Below are 23,374 nucleotides of genomic sequence, written 5' to 3'. Positions count from 1 at the left end.
AGTGCAAGAAATATATATGCAATACACACAGCAAAACTCTGCCTCTCGTGCTGTATAGGCTGGGATGAATGGGCAATTTCTTCAGTGGGGCTGAACAATAGACTGATACAAATCTGGTCAATTTCTAATTAAGGTCAAAGAAGTAAACATAAGCAGTGATGAGAAACTTTGCTTCATAAGATAAATATGATTTTTCTGCCCCTATCTTGGTTAAGGGGAAGCCCAGTGGTGCAGTGGTTAGGACTGTTGTCTTACAACAAGAAGGTTCTAGGCCTGAATCCATCATCTGGCTCTGTGGAGTTTGTGTGGGTTCTCTTTGGGTACCCTGGCTTCTTCCTACAGTGTAATCCAAAGACAAGCATGGGGTTAGGTTAATTGGTGATTCCAAATTGCCCATAGGTGCAAATGGTTGTCTGTCTCTCTGTGTTAGCCCTGCAACAGACTGGCAACCTGTCCAGGCTATACTCTGCCTCTTGTCCTATGGCAGCTGGGATAGGCTCCAGTAACACTGAATGGGTCTTTCCGTTATTCATTTTTTAAACTGCATTTTATTACAATAAACAAATGGCACTGTTATTCATAAATGGGCTTGAACAGATGCAAATACCGAATATTAACCATATATATAGTCTGTGTTGCTTGAAATTGGACTTAAGATTTTTAAAAGAATTTTTACATAAATTTGTATGGCTGTAGTGATTAAAAAATTCTTTAGCAGTAGGCCAAACCCATTTTTTAAATGCAGGAAAAGCTCTGCTAAGCAAAGAAAAAGGAGGACCCTGAACTACAAAGTGGACACCCGAATAACTGGACGACGTGCCACCTGTGAGGCATTTAAAGCTAGCTAGTTGTTCTGTGTTAAAAGCCAATAACGTACAATAACAAAAAGACTTAACGATCACCCTCAAACTAAAGCCAGCTACATGAAAATAGAGATGATACAGGAAATCTCAACATTTTTTTATATGAAATGTTGCTAAGATGAAGAGAGAGATAACTTAACATTTCCTATATTTTATTCCAGATCTGACATTCGCTTTTTGTTCCAAATTTTTACGCAGCGCTGTGAACGCAGCTCTGGTAACCAAGGTGATGACGCTCTTTTCCGTTACCAAGGCATTCTCAAGGCAAACACTAGCTGCTAGGAGGCTAGCAAATCTGCTTGATAGTCTTATACCTGTGATATAACCATTGTTTAGCCTCTTTGCTGAGCTGTATATAATTAAAAGAGATTTTCTAGAACACTCGACTCCAGCGTATCACCACTGGCTTCCAGTCTGTTCACCGAATGCTCTAAATTAGCGGCAGAAACACACATTTTTTTTTCTTCTTTTGGACCAGCTCAGTTCTCTAGCTAGCTAACTTAGTTACGTTAACGTTTGCTGCACAGCCATCATGGTAAGTAGCTGAAATGATTTGCTGTACAGGCCACCTGTTCGCTTTGAAAAGTTTAGCATGCTAAACGTCTAGCGCTGGGCTCTAAAGCTGAATTAAAAGACGAGCGGACCGCTAACGTTAGCAAGCAGTCCCCACATATAGCACGCTGGATGTGCAAGCCCATGTGAAAAGGCCCTGCTGCATATTAGCAGTAGAAAATCCTCTTCAAGTTAGCTGATCATCTACTTGCTCATGCTATCACACCCTTTCTATGTTCATCTTTTATTCTGGGTACCAGTCTTCGCTTAAAATCTCTTTCCTCTTATCGTCATGTAGGCTGAATTTGGGTTTAATGAGCACCATCAGAATGAAATAATCAATTATATGCGGTTTGCACGTTCAAAGAGGGTCCTGAGGCTCAAAACTATCGATTCATGCTTCGAGGAGCTCAAAGATAGCAGGTGACTGGTCATTACTTCCCTTTTTTCTCACATTACTTAAGCTCAGTTGTCTATGTAAAGTAGATACGACAGTTTATGTTTTTCAGTTCAGATGGAGCTGCAGCATTTACACTTAATGTGTGTGTGTCTGTATGAAGGTTGGTGGAGGAAACCTTCACAGTGGACGAGGTGAGGGAGATGCTGGATGGGCTGCAGGTGGTGGTGCGTGGGGAGGTGGAAATAGAGCTCATCAACACAGCCCACACCAATGTGCTGCTGCTCAGGCAGCTCTTCTCCCAGGCTGAAAAGTTTTACCTGCGACTGCAGAGTGATATCTCAGAGCTGGAAAACAGGTGATCTATGACGAAATTAAGTTAATAATCTGTAACATTCAGCAAGCCTTAAACTGGTTAAGACATATAGTACTGTGAAAAAGTATCCTGATTTTCTTTTTTCTTTACATATTTGTTACATGTTTCAGATTAACAAACACATTTTAATATTAGACAAAGATAACCTGAGTAAATACAAAATGCAGTTTTTAAAGGTCCTGGTCAAAGTCTGGACGTAAATCTGACTGAGATGCTTTGGCATGACCTTAAACAGGTCGTTCATGCTGGAAACCCATCCAATGTGTCTGAAGTAAAACAATTTTGCAAAGAAGAGTGGGACAAAATTTCTCCACAGTGATGTGAAAGACTCATTGCCAGTTACTGCAAGCACTTGATTGCAGTTCTTTCTGCTAAGGGTACAGTAGTACAGCCAATTAGGTTTAAGTAGGAAATACTATTTAACACAAGGCCAGTTAGGTTTGGGTAACCTTTTCCCTTAATAAATGAAATCATTTTTAAAGATTGCATGCATTTTGTTCTTATACTGAGGTTATCTTTGTCTAATATTAAAATTTATTTGATCTGAAACATGTAAGTGTGACAAATATGCAAAAAAACTACGAAATCGGGAAGTGGGCAAATACTTTTTCACAGCACAGTATTTCCTGTTGTTCTCAGAGAAGTACAAAATGAACACAAAAATCTCATGTATTATATGGCAAATGCAAAGATAGATTAATCCCCAAAGGGAAATTATAATGTGGCATATTTTCCACACGTTACAAAACACACAGCTTGCATAGAAAGCACAGATGTGTGGTCAAAAAAAAAAAAAAAAGCCTGTCAAAAATAGACACATATAAATAACTATGCATAAGAAATGAGTGTGCTTTTTTTGCATGGCCACACAAGGTAAGTCTCCCCACACAGAGGGGAGTCATGTATTTTACTTCAGTAGGTAGGTTCCTATATCAGTGTTTATTACAGGAGCAGCCTCCTACTGAAAACACTCTCCTGTTTGAGCTCTAGGTTGTGAGGCAGAGTCGAGTAGTTCCCAGCACAGAGCCAGCCTTTCTGATCAGTTTTAGTTTTCTGGAGTCACTGGCTCTGATACTGCTGCCCCAACAGATGGCTGCAAAGAAAACTGCACCAGCACCAACATACTGGCAACAAATGTGCGACAGTTTGTTGCACACATTAAAAGACCCAAACTTTCTCAAGAAGTAGAGTCTGTTCTGTCTGGACTAGTATTACCAGATGGGAATTTTACAAAGTGTAAGAGCAGTTTTTATGAGATTGTTGTATGGCTATATTTAAATTCTGTATCTTGTGGGATTATCGTTGTGTGTTCAATGGTGAGCTTATCTGTACAGGTCTCTTAGCAGTCAAAACTTGCCCATATGCTTGTGTGGCATGGTGTTGCAGCTTTAAGCAGGGTCGCTTCATGGCAAAATGTGTCTCGGTTCAGATCTGCTGGTCATCTGGCGAGTTTACAGAGATGTTGAAGAAGAAACGTATCTATTCCCTAAAAAACAAAAACAAAACAAAAAAAACACACCCCCCCCCCCCCCCCCCCCCCCCCCCAAGTACTTTTTTAAACTAAAATGATTTAAAATCATAGTGATCCTGTCACAGCAATGTGAGAAGTAAGCTTCATTTTTATGAAAAAGGTTCCACCACACTGTATCATAGACCACTTCCTCTGCACTACCGCTCAGATTTAGATCTTGTACATGTTACATGCCAGGTAAAAAGGTCACTGCCGAGCCCTTGCTTAACGCTGTCAATTTAACCCTTTTTTTTTTCCATTACGCTCATTCCTTTTTTTTTTTTTTTTTTTTTTTTTTTTTTTGCAGTGACGTTCAGTTAGCCTGAAAACCACAACAACCATAACCACGGGCACAATAGGTCATGAATAGGTGGCACAGGATAGGGAGTATTAAAAGTGAGATATTAACAAGCATAATAGGTAAATATAACCTCAGAAATCTTTTTTTCTTTGTATAATTTACAGAGGAGACCTTATAACTTGTTATTTTGAATAACCAGAACATTTTTCCATTGTATTTTTGGATGCTTTTGATATCAGAAACAAATACAGATATTTTTGTAAATTTTTTTTTCAGCTTAAAGTGAAACTATCTGTAAAAAAAAAGTTCTAAAAAAGTTTTACTGTCAGTAATAATCAGCAGCAAGTGGCACAAAGTCATTCACTCATAAGACATATAAATCTGTGTTCTTATTTAACAAGGTTGTCAGATATTCTTCAGTGTTTTTTTTTTTCTTTTTTCTTTTTTCTTTTCATATTACAAGCCCAAACGTGGAGCAATGTGGGCATGGACATGTGATACCAGCAACAAAGATACATCACATTTGAACTGATGCCTGAATATTGCATTCTTTTGGCTCTCATTTAGCCACAGTGGTATGAGGGCTTTCTAGCTCAAATAGATCAATAGAAGTGGTTATATGAAGGGTTTTATTTCTGGTGCAGAATGAGCCTTTATGGGATAAGCATTACTGGTTCATATGTTAACTTATTAGACAAAATTCCTAATTATTTTTGGCCATAAGTTGAACAAAAATGTGTATTGTCCTCGACCCCAAAGAAAATGTGTTAAAGAAATATTAAACCATGTTGTTGAGTTTCCTTTGGTCTTCTCTTTGGGGGTCTGTGCACTCAATAAAAAAAACAAACTGATTTCGAATAACAAAAATTCACAGTGCCTCAGGGTGAAGCAGTCTTTCCTGAAATGAGCAAGTACTAGATTTAAATTGCAAATTTCTGGGTCTCACTTGAACCCAAAACCGCACGTCGACCCGTTCCTTTTTTAGTCAGCGAGACTATGAAAACAACTCTTTTCCATATTTCACCCACATAACATCAGCAAAAAATGCATGCAGCTGATTCTCTTTAACATGATCTAATGACCTGGACCTGGGCCCCACTTTGATCATTGCGATGCTCTTCTGTGACACTTGAGTGAACTTCATAAATCGATTTGACCTCTGTCACCTTTCACCTTGTTAACACACTATGTGTGTGTTTTGGAAAAGTACTTTTGTAAAATATGCACAGTGGGTGGATGAATAACCCCCAAAGCCTTTTTTTTTTCACAGGCCTCAGGTCTACGTGACTTATACGGTGTCTAAAACTAGGAATACGCCCCATGTCACAGTCTACGTGTCTTCATCTGCTATTTCAAACCACATTATAGTTTTTCAGAAGCCTGTTGTGCTCACCACAACCATGCATCTTAAAACATAAGTGCTAAACTGCCATCAAGATTTAGGGTGTTAAGTTTCCTTGCCAAACAATCAAATGGTAGATTGTGATAATGTTCAAACACATAAGCATCAACATTGTGGTTATGTTTGTGATATGAGGAGATCATCATCAGTGTATCCAGTGCTGCATTTCAGTGCTGTTTACAACAACTTTACATTCTTCATATTCTACAAAGCTGTAATGTCTGTTCTTTTGACATATTAAAATGATTCTATTGACTAATGCTTTGCTCTCGTCCCACCCGTATAGGGAGCTGTTAGAGCAAGTGGCTGAATTTGAGAAGACTGACTTTAAAAGCACCGATAAGGTGAGCGTAATGTGCAGCTTTGGCACATGTAAGACCTTCAAACAGTACTGCTGACATATTCATCATTAATCATGTGTCCCTAGTGTATTTGCACCCACATGAACTTCCTGTACATTTCAAATAGTTTTATATACCTGTCACTAATAGCTTGGTGGTTAAATACTCACACACCACCGAGGCTGGTGTGGCTTTACGACAAACAGATTAAGTTTGCTTTGCTCCTTCATGGGTTTGGCTGCTTGGGCATTTCTCAAAGGGTAGACACTAGTCATTATCACATTTAGAGGAAAAACAATACATGGCAGTTAAATACCAGTTAGAGCAATCCACAACTGGTCTTTGTTTTTTCAAAGTCTTAAATTTGTTCCCAGATAAACAAAGAAACAAGCAAACCCAAGTTGGCGCCTTTGAATGAAAGTGGCGTGTCTGAACTTTTCAACAAGGTATAAAAAATATGTTACATTACATGAATTACATACACAGATTTTCTGGGATGTTGGATTGTCTTTATGTTCATATAGTAAGACACAGCTGCTGTATCTTCAATGCTTCTTTAGGAGATAGTGAGACTACAGGAGGAAAATGACAAGCTGAAAGCAAGGCTCCGGACTTTAGAGTCACAGGTATAAAAATGACCTTTTAAATAAAGTGCAGCCTTTGGTAGCAATAGTAGCAATAGTTGTGTTGTTAATTCTTTTCCTGCTTCGTTGTTTAGGCCATGAGTGCACTAGATGAGAAATCGAAGGCAGAGAGAGCTCTGAAAGACCTTCAGAGGGTCCAGGGTGAACAGCAGGTACGGTTCCAAGTGTGGCTTGCAGTCATCGAGCGTCATCATCTCACCTTTATTTTGCTTTCCATTTCACTCCTCTTATGTGTTTAATGTTACGGTTTTCCATTTTCACATGAATGTTTTCTGCCATTTGCTTTTATCTGCTAACTTGGACCTAAATGGAATGTAGGTATTGTTTTTATTTTGTAGCTGTTAGAAATAGATTTAATAGTATCAAAATGCCGCAGCAATTCATTCCAACTGTGCTGCTTTTCCCTTTAAGCTGGCTGCTCAATCCAAGGAGATCAGCAGTCTAGAGGACACAGTGGCAGCTCTGAAGGAGGACTATGAAAGAACTCTCAGCACCAATGTGGCAACCCAGAAGGATCTGCAGGAGAACCTGATCTCTGCCAAACACGAGCTTCTGCGAGTGCAAGAGCAGCTGGCTTTGGCAGAGAAGGTAAGCGACGTTGGCCTCTTCTGGGAACTGAAAGTAACAACCATAAATGAAGTTAGCACCCAAAAAATGTCAGGTGTTGTTGGTGCTGTTCTACCTAATAATTATTGAACTTTAGGGTGTTATTGTTTGTTCCCATATATGATAAATGAAGTCTGCATAGATAAACCCAAAAGGCCTCTCTTCTTGTTTGTATATTTTGTCCTGGTTCTTTACCAGCCTGTTCCTCTTTTGCCAGTGAGAATAGGGAAGCATGTTCACTTCCTGTCATCAGCATCCAAGCAAAAGCTCACGAATGGTTTTTAACATGAGCTACTGCTCTTGGTCTCTTTGAGCTCTTTCCACTGCACATCAGTTTTGTGGTGGTTTTCAGCTCCCTGTCCCGTTTCGACAGTTTTTCTTTACGTGCTTCCTAACAGCCAAAAACGGTCAAATGTTACTCGCCACCTGTTGTTAAGGCACTGGGACAGTTGGTCAGGTGCACTGAGCGTCTGTGCTGTTTGTTGCTGTGTGTTGCTTGCAGGAACTGGAGAAGAAGTTCCAACAAACTGCGGCCTACCGCAACATGAAGGAGATTCTAACCAAGAAGAACGAGCAGATCAAAGAAATCAGGAAACGGTTGCAGAGGTGAGTCGCTGATTGTGAAATCCATGAGGTGTGCAAAACCTAATTAAAAAAATATCAATACCCTTGAAAATAAGATGATACTACATCCTAGTGTAGTTATACATTTGAAGGAATAAACACTAAAGAAACTAATTGAGGGGTCTTGTCTAATTTCAGATTCTGCTTTCTGTTTCAGATATGAGCCTAACGAGTGAGCTCCACTGTGGACAGCTGGTTTAACAGATGTCCACGGCGTAAGGCGGGACCAAAATTTACGACTGTAGTTTGGATACGAAACCATCCGATCCTGTGCTGTAAAACAAGAGAGACAGGAAAAAAAAAAAAAAAGCTCTTCCATGTGGAAACATTTATTCATGCTTTATCTGGCATTTTCACTAGTATTCGGCTTTAGTAAAGAGCGGGGAGGCTGGAAGCACTGCACACACAACTGCACACACACACGAGATAGTGATAGCTGTGCTTTTATTTTTTTCTTCCTGTGTCTCAGTTTGGAGCTCACTTACGGTAGCTGGCAGACTTCCCTCGGTGCTCTATGCAATTACCAACATGTCCCAGTTTGAAGAGGCCTTGTCTGTTTGCTGAATTTGACAGATATGTTTTTTCTGCCTGAAGCTTTGCAGTCTTATTATCAGATGATTACAGGTTAAAATATTTGTCATTCAAGCACCAGGTAATTGATTACTGATATTTTGCTGGTTAGTCTTAATCATAGCAGCCCTGTTTCTGTAGTGAACATTGTATTATTATTGAGTTACACGCTGTTTCAAGCAAATCCAAGCCACAATAAATAATTCTTGATCTCTTGAGGTGCATCTGATTTGTTACCTAAGCATTTAATAGCATTTCACACTAAATATATATATATATATATATATACAGTAAAAAAATTTTCATTGCGTGAAAACCTGATACATTTATTTTTCTGCTCTTGCGTATTAAATGACATGAATAACAATCTAGAGTAAATTCCTACTTCCCTACAAAGCGCATAGATATTTTGTGTGGACTCTTGAACGTGTACTTTTCGTATTACTGTGGGTGATGGAGTGTACGAGGAAAAAAAAATATACATGATGTTCATGAAGTAATGCTCTTGTAGAGTATGACACATCTACCCTATATTCCACTAGATATGCGTTTGTTTGTATGTGCAAAGTATGGGGTAATAAAGCTGGTACTAATATATGTGTGGTCAGTTTTTCTTTAGTAGCCATTATCTTAATGGTTTCATTTTAATAGTTTTAGTGTATAGTTTTCATCTTCAAAGCAGTCTGAGATGATTGACTTTGTTGACATGGGGCGTCATGTTGCTGGAAGCAGCCATCAGAATATGGGTACACTGTGTGGTAAAAGGGTGTGTGTGTATATATATATCTCTCTATCTATCCTCTTCCTATTCTCTATCTCCTCTTCCTATTCTCTCTCTCTTCTTCCTCTCTCTCTCCTCTTACGCTCTCTCTTCTCCTCTCTCCTCTCATCTTCCTATACCCTGCACCATTCCCCCACCAGCAGTCCCCCTTCTCCCTGATATGATAATAATTTTTTGATATTTACACCAAATACCCTTAAAAATCAAGACTCTTCCGACCAGGAAATGTTTTTCCAATCTTCTATTGCCCAATTTTGGTGAACCTGTGTGAATTGTAGCCTCAGTTTCATGTTCTTAGCTGACAGGAGTGACACCTCTTCTGCTGCTGTAGCCCATATGCTTCAAGGCTGGACATGTTGCGTGTTCAGAGATGCTATTCTGCATACCTTAGTTGTAAGAAGTGGTTATTTGAGTTACTGCCGCCTTCTCTGACCTCTGACTGCTGCTTACTGGATACTTTCTCTCTTTATTCTACTTATTTTCATTTTCTGTAAACACTAGAGATGGTTGTGTGGGAAAATCCCAGTAGATCAGCAGTTTCTGAAAAACTGAAGTTTAATCAGAGATTGATGATTAGATGATTTCCATTAATGAGCAGTTGAACAGGTATTTCTAACAAAGTGGCATTTGACCATAGAAGTTTAAAAATATTCAATAGCTAAAGCTTCCTGGGGGTGTCTGACTTTTAGTTTAAAAGCAATAAAAAGGGTTGATGAAATCTCATGCCAAATAGAGGCTACTGTTTGTGTATTATGTACCAGGGGGCGCTACAATTCAATAATACACAACTGCACATGCACAAATAAATGATTGTGTCTCACTATAACCGTGACTACATGCCACCTCTTAACGCTGCACTGGGTGATGACATCTAAAAATATTTTGCTGACATTTTTTTTTTTTTAATTTAACCTGCAGTTGTGTTTTGTGTGTTGACCACTGTGCAGTTTTTCAGGCCAGTTTGTATGACTAAAGGCTGTCCCAACCAGAGAAAAACATGGAACTACATTTTTATTTAGAGAAAGTGGACATCAGGAAAGCTGCATGCATGCATTTTTAGTATTTTTGTTTTTTAATGGATGCTGTGTTATTTAATGCTAAATCAGTGACATCCCTGTTTTTAAAGTGATTAAAAATAAGGAAACTAGTCAGGGTAAAATTATCACAAATTACATATCTCAGCTTGCTCGTATTGAAATGATTGCATGCAATTTATTTTGAATTCACCACATTTAATCTGCTTTCCATATCTTGAATAACGTGTTTTTTCTTTTTCTTTTTCCTGTTTGTCCTAACCAAAGTTTAGAGTGACAGCAGCAAAAAACAAAAAACAAAAAAAGTGGGCAACCGTCAAACCCTTTTTGTTTTCAGTTAAACCCTTAAAGCCACAGTGTCCCGAGTTACACTCATGGGTTTTGCATTGTGCACAGAAGTTGTATGCATGAGGTGGTACTCTTTTATAGGTGTAAAAAGAAGAGATAGGGGGAGGGGGCAGTATTAAAGAGTAAACACATGCAATAAGCTCATAGCATTGATCATCATTTAAAACCTTTTAGCTCTGTTGACATTCAGAAAGGTGGTCACCAAATACGTTTCTTCTCCACCTGCTAACACACCTAGTGAAAGCAGAGTTTTGAATAAAGAAAACTATCTTGTATTTGCGTGTAATTGTGTGCTTGTGGTGCAGCTAAAGCGTAAACGTGATTATGCTAAACTGCTATATAAGACTGACAATAAATCACAGCAGCAGTGACAGGAAGTGGTAACTTGTTGGTACCAAGCGGAGTCTCTTGCACTGCTGCACTTTCTCACTATATGGGACAATAGTTAATACATGCCAGTGTAGTGAAGCTGGTTCAGAACAGCTTCCTGCTCGCTGATGAAAGCCATCAAAGGGGTTTTCTCAGTTTCACTAGCAAGGCAGAAGCTTTTGGTTTTTCTACAGAATCATGAAGCAGGCATTTGTTGCTGGGGGGGAGTATTTCAGCAGACTGTAAGGCGATTTCCCAAAACAAAGACAACCCTGATTTATGTATTTATTTATTTTTAGAGGAACAAAAGGTTGCCGCAATCCACAGTAATGTTGGCTTTCAGTGTTAGTGGTAGCACATTTACAACCTCATGCAGTACAGTAATAACTAGAGAGCAGTCCAATCTGCCCTTGACTTGTACCAGTGTAGTTTAGCAGTCACATGTCACAGGGCATATTTGATTATTATTTGTCCTAAGGTAATGTCAATGTGGAGTATAAAGTTATATGGCAATACACTGATAGCTGAGAGTATTTCATTTTTCCGGAAATCCATCCACTCGTGCAGATTTTTCAATACTGCTGTCTCTCGAGTTTCGGAATGACCCCAATACCCGTAATGTGGCACAATCAAATACTGTGGAACAAGTACAGCAGTAAAATTGATTTTTATTTGAGATTGTCACGTCAAACTTGCTGCTTCCAGATTGGGTTCACTTCCTTCCCTCATATCCTTTGTCTCTGCCTTTATCTCAGTGACGCTGGCTGCTCTCGCTGTCACTGTGGAAGCATTGATCAAAGTTGTAAAAGGTTAGGCCTGCATATCTCAGCTTCCAGGGACTGCTCAATGCAACTCAGTAACTGCCAATTGCTAAGAGATGACAGAGATGAAGATGAAGAGATACTGGAAGCAGCTTTTAGTCACTTCTGAAAATTATTGTTTAATGCGCTGGTTTTCATTTTACTGTATTTTCTGTGAAATAAAATGGCACATATATGCTGAGTTCACAAAATAAAGCAACACTCAGGCTGGCCTCTCTGTGCTGTCAGGATCTCCAGTTACAAATGTAACACGTATAATCCTGGTTTAATTGAAGTGACTGCAAGGTTTCCCCCCTGTTGTTGAAATGCTCAGTTCTGCCATAACAGTGCTGTCATCACCCCAGTCTGGTGACTAATCATTTGGAGAGAAGTCGGGTTGTCATATGAATCTGTTGTTTGCAGTGTAGCCACTACACTACGGCTCTCTATCACAGTGGAAATTCATTTTACGTTATAAAACTTAATACAGGAACTAAACTTTTTACTGTGTATTTGCAGCAGGTGCAGCCCTTTTGTTTTTGGACTTTCTGTGATTTTTTTAAAAATTTTTTTTATTTTTAATGTTCTGTTACATGTTGAAAGGATTTTGTTCCCACGAGGGATGAGTGGGTTGAGAGATGTTGTTTCAGGTTGTATTGATGGTCATTCCAGGGTGTTTTCCCTGCTATTTATTTATCAGAATCTGAGTTTCAGACTTTACCAGGCAGAGATGTTAAGAAAACCTTAACAGATCCAGGCAACCTGAAGAGTTGTTGGTCCAGTCTAAATAAAAAAAAAAAAATACAAATATAGTTAAATAAACAGGAGGCTTTCTGTGATGCATTTATTATTTTAAAAGGCTCAAGGAATCTACGGATAATAGCTTAGAGCACGGCTCCTTTATGGCAGATGTATTATCAAAACACTGCAAAGGTTGAGGAGCACAGGCCTCAGCTAGCGAAACCATCACCACACACACGTGTTACGCAACAACCAAAGTGAACCCCTAGCTACAGCCACAGTAACAGTGACAGCCATGTCATAAGATTGCTGAAGTCACAATGGCAGCATGTTCAGGCAGCACTCTGGCTACAACCAGCAGCAGCTTACGACATCAGAAAAATCACATGATTGTGTTTAATTGTACTCAGCCCTTTTCTTTTTCAGGGGATGGGGGGGGGGAGGAAGGTTAAAGAGAACTGCAAGCATTATGGGAAGGTATTCCAAAAGTAATCCAGAACCTTTAGGTTCTGTAGATATATAATGCAAAAAGCTTATTTTTATTCCCTGTATATGTGATTTGTGGGCAGACCTGCTTCCTTCTGGCCGCTGGGACAGACTGGGTGGAAGAAAATGGATTTATGACCTTGTCACAATTCCCTTACACTGAAAGGGCACTAACCTTCGATCAGGCAACTCATTATGTCTACTGGTTTGTTTTTCATAGAAAACAGTATCCAAAAAAAAACCACTGCATCAAAGATGAGTCGTGTATCTCATCTTCAGTTTGGGACCTGATGCGGCACCGTCATCTACTGATGTCTACAAATGAAACTTTCTTTTGGACTGTCTACAGTGTGCAATGGTCTCTTTGCCAGGCTGTTTACATTCCCACAGTTCAAAGCAATGCAGTCAATTAGCCACACTTTGGCAGTTAGTAGATGGCAGGTAGTGAGTGAACTTCTCAGGCTGTCAACTGTCTGTTCCCAGAAGTTAAAATACTGATCATGACAAAGTTATTTCCTTGTGCCTCACTTTGACCAAAACTGAGAAATGCAAACCAGCGAGCAATTGGTAGAAATTTGAAGAGGTAATGGCTTGCACGCTCATCTCTTGATTCAAGTGCTTTTGCAGGCCAGGAAATGAAACTTTGAGAATACAGCATGCTCAGTCGTGTGGAGGGCCTCCAGATCAGGCCAGCATAACCCCATGAGAGTAAGATATGACTCATAAGGAAGAGGGAGCATTTAAATACTTTGATCTATAATATTTTTAAAAGCATGGCTGTGTCACCTTCTAAGTGCCCACTTGTTGATCAGATTGTATTTCTTCATTCGTGACATAATGTGATCGTCATTCTCCTTTCCTGTCACACGCTCTCAGTTTCATTTGGGTGTCAGATGGTATGTGAGGGACTTTCTACTCAATTTGTTTTGTACAGTTGTGGTCAGCATCTAGCATGACTGTTTTTTCTTTGATTAAATTCCCTTTAGCTCAGTCTTAGCATTACCAATGAACTTTCTACTTCCCAGATTGTTTTTAGGGAAATCACAGCTTCCTCACACACACACAGACACGCGTGTGCTGACATCTTATTGAGTAAGAAACACATTTTAATAAGAAACATGGCAACATGCAGTGTTATTTGAGACAAGAAGCCCACACTACCTGAATTTCAGACCACTGAAACTGCAAAGAAACAGCGCTCGCTGTCTTCTAGCTTTTATCACACTACGGTTTTCAGTTTCACGAATCAATCTCCTAAGTGCTCCACACCTGTGTATACAAATTGTGAGAAAAAAAATGGGCCATGACTTGATCAAACCTGATCAGCTGTGGAGAGAATGTACTTTGGTTCCAGTCTGATGGTCGTGTTTCAGATGGTACAGTCTCAAACTCCTTTAAACAGCTGCAAAGTACCCCTGTTTTAAAATCATGCGTGTCTATGCATATTTTGAAGTATTGCTAGCTAGCTGTAAAGATACAGAGCTTTAGCAGCTGAGGGGGAGATGAAATGATACCATACACGTGATCTGTGGTTACTGGGAAACCATATAAGCTTGTGAAGATGAGTTGGGCTAGTAAAAGTGACAGTACTGTGACTGAGAAGCTGCTTACTACAGCTTTACTGAGTGGGTAAGTAATTTGTTTACACTGTTGAATGGATGTTTCCATTTAACCTTTAGGTTAAGCTCCAGGTTATATTTTAAATCATTATATTATATATATATATATATATATATATTATATATATATATATATATATATATATATATATATACATACATACTGTTGTCATATTGTTGTTGTCTTAATTTAACATTATCTGGTTCTTTTGTAGCAAACATGATGGATGAGTTCTACGAAACAATGAGTTTTAACACTGAGTTCAACGAAACAGCATATACTCAAACTGTGAGTATTACTTTGAAATAACTGTCTGTAGTGATGACACCAGAAATCAGTCTAATAGGGCAAATATTGATGTCTTTATTCTATGTATTTTAGAATTGCCCTTGTTATTATTGCCTACATACACATAGGGTGTTTTTGTGACATTTCTTTTATTATTTTTGCAGCACTTGAAGTATAAAAAAATATGGTAAACCTTTAGTTTAGATGCTGTTTAAAAATCAGTATGTACATAAAAGCATAACTCTTATGACTTGGGTTTGCTCATTTGTTCTTAAATGTCTCTCATGAATGTCTAAAAGAACCCATTTAGTGATCTAGCTGTAGTAGGTTTATCTAAAGCAGACACCTCTAAAATACTGAATTACCACAGAGCCACAGCCGTATCTGCAGCAAATGTTTCCATTGTTTGTCAACACCTAAGCCCCACTGTTTATCTCTGCCCTATATCTAAGCGTGATGATTCTGAGGGTACTGAGTTCTGCAGGGGGCCCCTTTCTGCAGCCCCTCAGGATCATTCACCCCCCCCTTCACCCCACCCCAGGTTTGGATAGCAGCAGCAGGAAACTGCGCAGTAGTGTGGTTTCTCCAGTACAGACACAGCACCTGCACCTGACGGCAGTTTTTTTTTTTTTTTTTGTGTGCATGCTCTGGTTAGCTTGCACGTCACAGACAGTGTTTGATGTAATTTCACTGTATTCCCATTGTAAACATGCTATCTTATGTAACCGCCAGCAGGTAACTGACAGAGTGAGTTGGGTAGCAAAAAAATTATGACAGGAAACTCAAATCAAGAAAAAAAAAAAAAAGGCAGTGCATCTGTTGCACACAGTTCTCTTTAATGTCTCACCAGAAAACCTGCTTTCTGATTGCAGGAGCCTACTGACTATGTTTGGCCAACTGACGAGTCAGGCATGTGTGAGAAAACCTGGGTCAGGGAGTTTCGCGGCCAGTATGAACCTCCTCTCTTCTGGATCATCTTCATCCTCGGCGCTGTGGGTAACCTGCTGGTAGTTTGGATCTACACCACTGTGCGCAAACCGCCTGAAAACAATGACTGACGTGTATCTGCTAAATCTGGCTGTGGCTGACCTCCTCTTCCTGTGCATGCTGCCCTTCTGGGCCGTCGATGCCATTAAAGGCTGGGATTTTGGCATCGCTCTCTGCAAAATAGTGTCTGCTGTCTATAAGGTCAACTTCTTCAGCAGCATGTTCCTTCTCACCTGCATTAGTGTGGACCGCTACATTGCTATTGTTCAAGTTATTAAAGCCCAAAATCTAAAGAAAAGAGGCTGTTCTACAGCAAACTTGCTTGCCTTGGTGTCTGGGTTGTTTCCGCTCTCCTCGCACTGCCCGAGTTTATCTTTGCCCAGGTGAAGATGTCTCCAGAAAATCAGCCATTTGTACTATGGTCTATTGGAACAATGCACACAACCGTGCCAAGATCCTTGTGCTGTCCCTGCAGATTTGCATGGGCTTCTGCCTTCCTCTGCTAGTTATGTTCTTTTGTTATTCTGTCATCATTCGCACACTTATGCAGGCCAAGAGCTTTGAAAAGCACAAGGCCCTGCGTGTCATCTTTGCTGTTGTTTTTTGTTTTTGTCCTCTCTCAGCTGCCTTACAATAGCCTGCTGATCGTGGAAGCCACGCAGGCAAGTAATACAACTTTAACAGATTGTGACATTTTAATTCGTTTTGATATTGCAGGACAGGTGGCCAAAAGCTTGGCATATACCCATGCCTGCCTCAACCCCTTCCTGTACGTCTTCATTGGAGTTCGGTTCAGACAAGACCTCCAAAGGATTGTGAGAATGTGCATTGGAGGTGTGGGCAAAGGAGGGTTCAGTAAAACACAGGCAGTTCCCAAACGCCCATCTGTCATGTCAGACACTGATACTACCCCTGCCCTTTCCATATAGCTGACAGTTTTCCTAACCTGAACCTGAGACATGAGTCTAACTCGTTATCACATTTTTCACTGTGTTCCCTATGCATTACTTGGCACTAGCAGAGCCACTGTGACAACCTCAAAAGCAAAATTTAAAAAAAAAAAATATATATAGTGGAGTTATCTTTCATGACAATGACTGACATTCACATATTTATGTGAAATTACTGCAAAAACTGTACATTACTGTAAATAGTCTTTGTTGTTGTTTTTGTTTTTGTTTTTTTTTTTAATCTTTTTTCCATCATGTATTTGCTGTGTGCTGCTTTAAATGACTACAGAACAGTTGTACATTTTCTTTTGGGTATTAAACATCCATTAAAAAAGACACAAATCTAATAGATACTCCAGTTCATGTCACTTATATTCCATCCTTCACAGCACAAAAACAAACAGGATGAAGCTTCAACGGTAGGTTCAAGTGCCCCTGTTTGTGCAGAGTAAGTGATGAGATCAGCAGTTTCTACCTGGGAAAGTATTTGGGTGCTTTCACTAACATAATGTATTTAGTGCGGTGGGAAACATACTCAAGTGTAACAAGTTCAATCCACAATGTTTTCGATCTGAATAGACATCCTCTTATTAAAAGTCTGTGCATCCTGTCTGCTGACACGGTTTTATGGTTGAATCTTGTTTGGCTATGACTTGGCGGTTTCACAGAGAAAGCATACGTTGCCCATTCATACTGGCATGAAAGACATTTCCCACAGTGCGCTCGCAACGGCTGTAGCTCAGACAGGTGACAGACAAACGTGCAGGCAGGTGTCAAAGCTTGAAAAACTTTGCAATTCTACTGCAGCTCTACTCTCACGCAGAGGAGAACCATCCAGCAAGCTGCGATAAATACATGGCTGCATAGTTTTAAATGAAACACGTGCATGATATTCAAAGTCAAGCCTTGCAGAGGAGGAATTGTTTTTAACTTATCTGGGCTGAAAAAGTGAAGTCATTCAAATCTAAATGACATGGTGGCCCATTTAGTGTTGTTGTTGGATGAGCTCTGTGCTCATGGGCTCTGAGGAAGTTTCTTTACACTTCATGGCACCCACAGAAGCTGCAGGTAGGCAGAAATCAGATTACCTGATCTGAAATTCAATTTTAAACCAATGCAATACAAATTCCTGTTCTGAAAGACAAAAACAAGAGGCAGGTGTTAGAAGCAAAGTACCTGCAAAGCACACCACAAAGTACCTGTTATCTGTAAGAAACAAAATATAAGGTGTTATTGTGGTCACTGAGGTTTGCTCCAGACAACTGCTGCATACTTACATACCTGCTGAATTCAGGTGAGACCACAGACACATTCTTTCATGTGCCTCTTTTGTACGGTTCTTCGTCTCACGACAGGAAACCATCAGCAAGTCAACAACAAAATGTTCCATCTTAAATGAAGAGGTGAGGCCTCTCTGCGAATGTCCTCAGTGTCCCTGGCACATGAATTCAAGGGAGAAGAGTGTTATGCAAAATCCGAGCGAGCGCACGGCATGATAAAGTAGTTCGTTACAAGCTTTTGAATCCATTGTGTAGTTCACGCAGGGTCAGTCCCACACAGTTTATCTCACAAGGAGAGGTGCTTTTCAGGTTTCTTTTTGCATCAACATTTGATGCAAATGTTGATTTATTGGCTGTGGCATTTAAACAATGCTCAGTTGGGACCCAAAGTGTGCCAAGAAATACCCCGACACCATTACACCACCACCACAACCAGCCTGAGCTGTTGATACAAGGCCGCATGGATCCATGCTTTCATATTGTTTATAGCAAATTCTGACACTACTATCCTAACATTGCAGCAAAATTGAGTTTCATCAGACCAGACAACATTTTTCCAGTCTTCTATTGTCCAATTTTAGTGAACCCATGTGCACTGTAACCTCAGTTTCCTGCTCTTAGCTGATGGGAGTGACACCCGGTGTGGTCTTCTGCTGCTTTAGCCCATCTGCTTCAAGGTCGCATGTTCAGAGATGCTCTTCTGCATACCTTAGATGTAACGAGTGATTATTTGAGTTACTGTTGCCTTCCTATCAGTTCAAAGCAGTCTAGTCATTCTCCTCTGACTTCTGGCATCAGCAAGACATTTTCTCCCAGAGAACTGCTGCTCCCTGGATATATTGTCTTTTCAGACCATTCTCTGTAAACCCTAGAGATGGTTGTGTGAGAAAATCCCAGCATATCAGCAGTTTCTGAAACACTCAGACCAGCTCATCTGTCACCAACAACCATGGCATGCTCAAAGTCACTTAAATCACTTTTCTTCATCATTCTGATGCTCAGTTTGAACTTCAGCAGGTCGTCTTGACCATGTCTACATGCCTGAATGCACTGAGCTGCTCCCATGTGATTTGATAATTAGATATTTGCTTTTACAAGTAATTGAACAGGTATATGGGACAAAGAGGCTGGTGAGTGTAGATAATGGGTTGCCAGTGCTTAGGTTTGATGTCCTTCATTAACTTTTTCTAAGGATAGGCCTCTTGTTGGGAATTACTACATTAAAAGCATCAAACTGTTAGAACACACAGCAATATCTTTATTTTGTATTTTATTACAAGCTGCTGGTAATTTCAACCACAAGGTGGTGTGCTTTACACATAGAGTGAGCTCCTAGTTTGGGTTTCAGTGGGGTTAAGGGCAAGCAGACTAGGAAAGGAAATCATCCCCATCTAGTGGCGGTTTCGATTGGGATAACAAATCCGGGAAAGCAGGGATAAGTATGATGAGTTTCCTTTGTTTTTGATTCTCACTGAATTACAAACAGACAGGCAGACTGAAAGAAACTCTAAAGTATGGAGGCAAACAGCAAACAGTAAAAACCGAGCAAGACTGGATGCGTGTAGTCTCACAAGTGGAGCAGCACCTGTGGTTGGGAACAGCCCATCCATCTTTCTGCACAGGGGGGAATTGCGTGCGTGTGTGCATAAAGGAGAGGTGAGTGAGAAAGAGAAAGAGGGATGGAGGGAGGATATTGTGGAGTCTTTGAGTAATAGGAGAGACAGACTAAGCATATGTGACCCACTGACACTGAGCAGGCTGCGGTCTGTTTCTTGTGGACATCGGAAAGCTGCTGGGACAATGGCTTACGCATCAGCAGTGACCTACTGGCTTTGAGCACCATTTACTGCTGAAGAAAGTCACAAATAGGCTTATGTTGGAATTTAGGTCCACTGTTAAATTTGGAGCTTGTTGCTGTAAACTGGTTCATAAGGAAAGCAAGCACACGGCTTCACATCGCTCATTGGTGTAAAAAAAAAGAAATGTAATAGAACATGGACCTCCACAATTCCAGCCCAAACAGGGAGCCGCTTATCATCCCCCATCTCTCCCACAGCTAATATTTCACTTCAGCTCCCAGGCCCACAGAATGAGAGACGTTTCCATTTCATGTCAGTCATTTCCAGGCCTGTGTGTTACCTGTGTGGTGATAAGTGTTTGACTGACTGGGAGTGTCGTTAGTCACTGTCCGGCTCCGAGTGACAGCCACAGATTGACGCTGATGATGAGAGGAGGAGAGGCCTGGTGTGTTCAGGGATGACAGAAAACCAAGGTTGATGCAGAGGGGGGAGGAAACACATTTACACACTTATAATGACAAACACAAAGCCATACACAGACATTTTTATGTGTTTGCAATGACAGCATGCTGTACTTAAAAAAGTTCACATATTTCCTGGTTCTTATAAATATGTTATTTTAATGGTGAACAATCACCATCTGTTTAATATGAGTTTGATTCACCAATTTTTGTATTTTCTTGAGAAATTTGTAATTTACAGGCGATTTGATGTTAAATCCAGGGATTCAAAAAAAAAAACCCTTTTTCCCTAATTTCCCTAATTTTTCCCATTTAAAAAAATCTGTACAGTTTAAGTTTAATAATCAACTGCAAAAAAAAAAAAGCACTTGATAAATCTATTGTTCACATATGGTGATTTTTCTCCTTTCATAGACAAACACCCAAGTTTTCTAATCAAGTGTGCTATTGAATATTTTCTGCCCTAAAATTTCAGAATCCTGTGGGGGAACAATCCCACAGATTTGCAGCTCAGCATCAGTTACATTCACCCCTTTTCTTCTCTGGTTTATTGAGAAGCTTCTTTTGGGATAAAACGTTGCTGGAGCCTTATTGCGGCAATATTTTAATGAACATTATAAGCCCGTTGTGGTGAGGGAAACGAATCTGGCCCTGCCACAAAAAATATTAGGCACCCTGTTACTGCAGAAATGTGCTCTTTCATCATGATGGTTTACCTGTATACATTTTCATAATCACTGCTTAAGTGGAGGGCTCATGTACACGCCAATAGTTGTCACTGTGTAAGTTCTGATAAATACAATCTAATTGTTTTATTTAGCATTTAAGTTAGATTTTTTCACATGTTCAATTTTTAATAAATTGCATGAATCTCAGTTGTAGTTTACTTTCATTAACTGATTTCAGTGTATAAGTTTTCTTTGATCTAAAGCTTCTGTGCTGCTGGTTGTGAGGAAAACCGGCCTCCACCATGCAAACCGTGTAAGAGCTGGTGGCAAGTGTCTACACCTGGGCTCAACACTATGCCTAAACACCTGCCACAGCAAAGACAGTATGGGGAGAGATCAGTTGTGTTTAGGTACGTTTCACAGCTCTGATCTCACCACTACTGAAGAGCAACTGAGACAGCGCAGAAGATCTGACGTCCTCCAAGAGACACAGAACACAGGATCGGCCATGTCCCCCGAAAAACTGTTTTCTGTTTAGCTAAATAACAACTAGTCATGGCGTTCATGCCTAAAATGTTTGCACTGTCTGTGCTTGCTGAGGGGAGTTTGTTGAAATCAGAGGCTGCGCCTTAAATTTTTGTTCACTATAGGGAGTTCTACCATCACGGTAAACAGAAAGAACCCGTTGTTAGTTCTATGGTTTTAGGACACAATAAAAAATTCATTGAGGTTTGGGGGCATATGTCATGTTTTGTAGTTCATCTTAAGTTCTATTTACTTAATTTTAAGACCTGTTAAGGACCTGATTATTTTTATTATGTCCTAAAGATACTGACATGCATTTAAAAAAATAAGCATATTATAGCAAGCATATTTTCACAAATTATTAAACAAAGTTTATGCTTTAATGCGCTGCTCTTTTATCCTCTTATCCTATGATGCACGGCAGTATATAGTGGCTGGGCAGTGACCATTACTTGTGACACACACACACACACACAAAAAAAGCAAACTCAGAATATAGTGATTAATGAGTGATTTCAGACACAGCCAGTGACTCTTACAGTCCTGTTTTGTTGACCTTTTTTTTTGCAGAAGCAATTTGAAAGCTCAAAATTGACATAATTAACAATTTCTATGTTGAACCTAGCAGACAGTTACTCATTTAAACTTGAAGCACCTGTGTGACTACATTAGCATTTATTTAGAATCATGTTTGCGGACACCTGGTGAATATAATTTCTATATTCGCTCTCTTCTAGCACTGATTTTGATCTCTACCAGCTCTCAAAGAAAATTTTGTCTCCGTTGCTACTAAATGGTAGCTACTGTGTTTACCAGATTGTGTGCTGTTTGATGCCCACTGCGGTGTACAGCAGGGTTTTGGAGCATTTTTATTGAAAAGAGCTGCCCCCTGTGAGAGTGGTGAGCCTGAAACAAACATGTTTTTTACATGTTGATGCTGTTTCCCATCGTTTCTAACAGCTGACACTTTAAAATTCACTTTGCATTCCTTTTCTGCAGGGGAGAATAGATACCTTTAAAATGAATACAGACTGTAATGGGTTAGCCCCGAAGAGCAAAGTAGGTTATAGTTTGGTGTGTGAAGTCTGGCAGCAGTTGCTATTTTTTTGTTTTGTTTTGTTTTGTTTTTTCTTTGACCACAATCACCTTCTATCCTCCACTGGACAGTTTTTTGTTTTATGTCCTGCTTTTAGTGGAGCTCACCGCTTTTGTGATTTTGGTTGCTTTCTGATCAGAATACTACAGACTTTAGTCACTAACCTGAAGCTCCTTTATTCACAGTGGGTAGCTCTGCATGTTTGATTTGGCAGACTTTTTACACAGCATGCCCTTCCTGATCCAACCTCAGAGGGATTTGTGTCTCCTCTCTGTCTATAGAAATTTTTAAGTACTAAATTGCCAAGTTAACTTTTTGAATTTTTTTGCTTTTACTCTTTCTGTACCTTTATGCTTACTCAATTGTTTACTGTAGTACTTTGCAGAAGTCTTGAGCTACTCCTCATTTCTTTATATTTTGCTTCCAAGGAGCCAGACCTTGTAACTTTTAAAGTGGTCTTGAGGAACAGTTCTGCAGGTTTTCTGAAGGTCCTTCAAAGTTTTTCTGTGAACACTGGCTGCTTTTTCACTCATTTTCAGGGAGATCTTGTACCTAACGACTTTCAGAGGAATGTGTTTTTGTTTGTTTGTTTGATTACCCATTTATCACTGACCTATGAGTCATTCAAGCATAAAGAGGGACCAAACTCAGGGAATAAACCAGCAGATGAATTTAACAAAGAACCAATTTTATTTTGTATCTTTAGGCACAACATAATTTCTTTAGCTAAATCCATAAAAAATGCCAAAGGTAACACAGTTTGACAGGCATAAAATAGCTTTTTTTAATCATTAAGGGGATTTCCAAAGAACTATTACCCCAAAAACCTGGCATATCTCTGAATGGTGTAGTGTCCCCTTAAAACGTTTGAAGAAACTGGACAAGAGGAGGACAAAGAAAGAAGTTTCAGATGTAAAACTACAGCTGATGAACAGCATCTGAAAGTCTGAAAAAT

At 39.7% G+C, this 23,374-nt stretch overlaps 2 protein-coding genes across 3 annotated transcripts; both read left to right on the top strand.

Moving 5' to 3' along the window:
• Positions 1–1,118: 1,118 nt before the first annotated feature.
• On the top strand, positions 1,119–8,781 carry lztfl1 (leucine zipper transcription factor-like 1). Of its 2 annotated transcripts, none has more exons than XM_030756694.1 (10): positions 1,119–1,398; positions 1,714–1,838; positions 1,976–2,170; positions 5,688–5,745; positions 6,117–6,188; positions 6,303–6,368; positions 6,461–6,538; positions 6,816–6,974; positions 7,495–7,598; positions 7,774–8,781. In XM_030756694.1, exons 1-10 carry the CDS (start codon positions 1,396–1,398, stop codon positions 7,790–7,792), a joined length of 879 nt encoding a protein of 292 aa, XP_030612554.1. In that variant the 5' UTR covers positions 1,119–1,395; the 3' UTR covers positions 7,793–8,781. The 2 variants fall into 2 exon arrangements, with proteins under 2 accessions (XP_030612554.1, XP_030612553.1); XM_030756693.1 differs by having other exon boundaries at positions 6,798–6,974.
• A 5,545-nt stretch (positions 8,782–14,326) lies between these two features.
• LOC115799493 (C-C chemokine receptor type 9-like) lies at positions 14,327–17,073 on the top strand. Its single transcript, XM_030756692.1, is given in 7 exon segments — positions 14,327–14,374; positions 14,580–14,653; positions 15,526–15,687; positions 15,689–15,926; positions 15,929–16,045; positions 16,048–16,241; positions 16,243–17,073. Coding segments are annotated over 6 exon segments (1,107 nt in total). The 5' UTR covers positions 14,327–14,374; positions 14,580–14,584; the 3' UTR covers positions 16,570–17,073.
• Positions 17,074–23,374: the final 6,301 nt, after the last annotated feature.

This window comes from Archocentrus centrarchus, chromosome 20 (assembly GCF_007364275.1).
Source record: "Archocentrus centrarchus isolate MPI-CPG fArcCen1 chromosome 20, fArcCen1, whole genome shotgun sequence".
In the NCBI taxonomy this organism is placed as follows: domain Eukaryota; kingdom Metazoa; phylum Chordata; class Actinopteri; order Cichliformes; family Cichlidae; genus Archocentrus; species Archocentrus centrarchus.
This window is presented reverse-complemented; position numbering and strand designations above follow the sequence as displayed.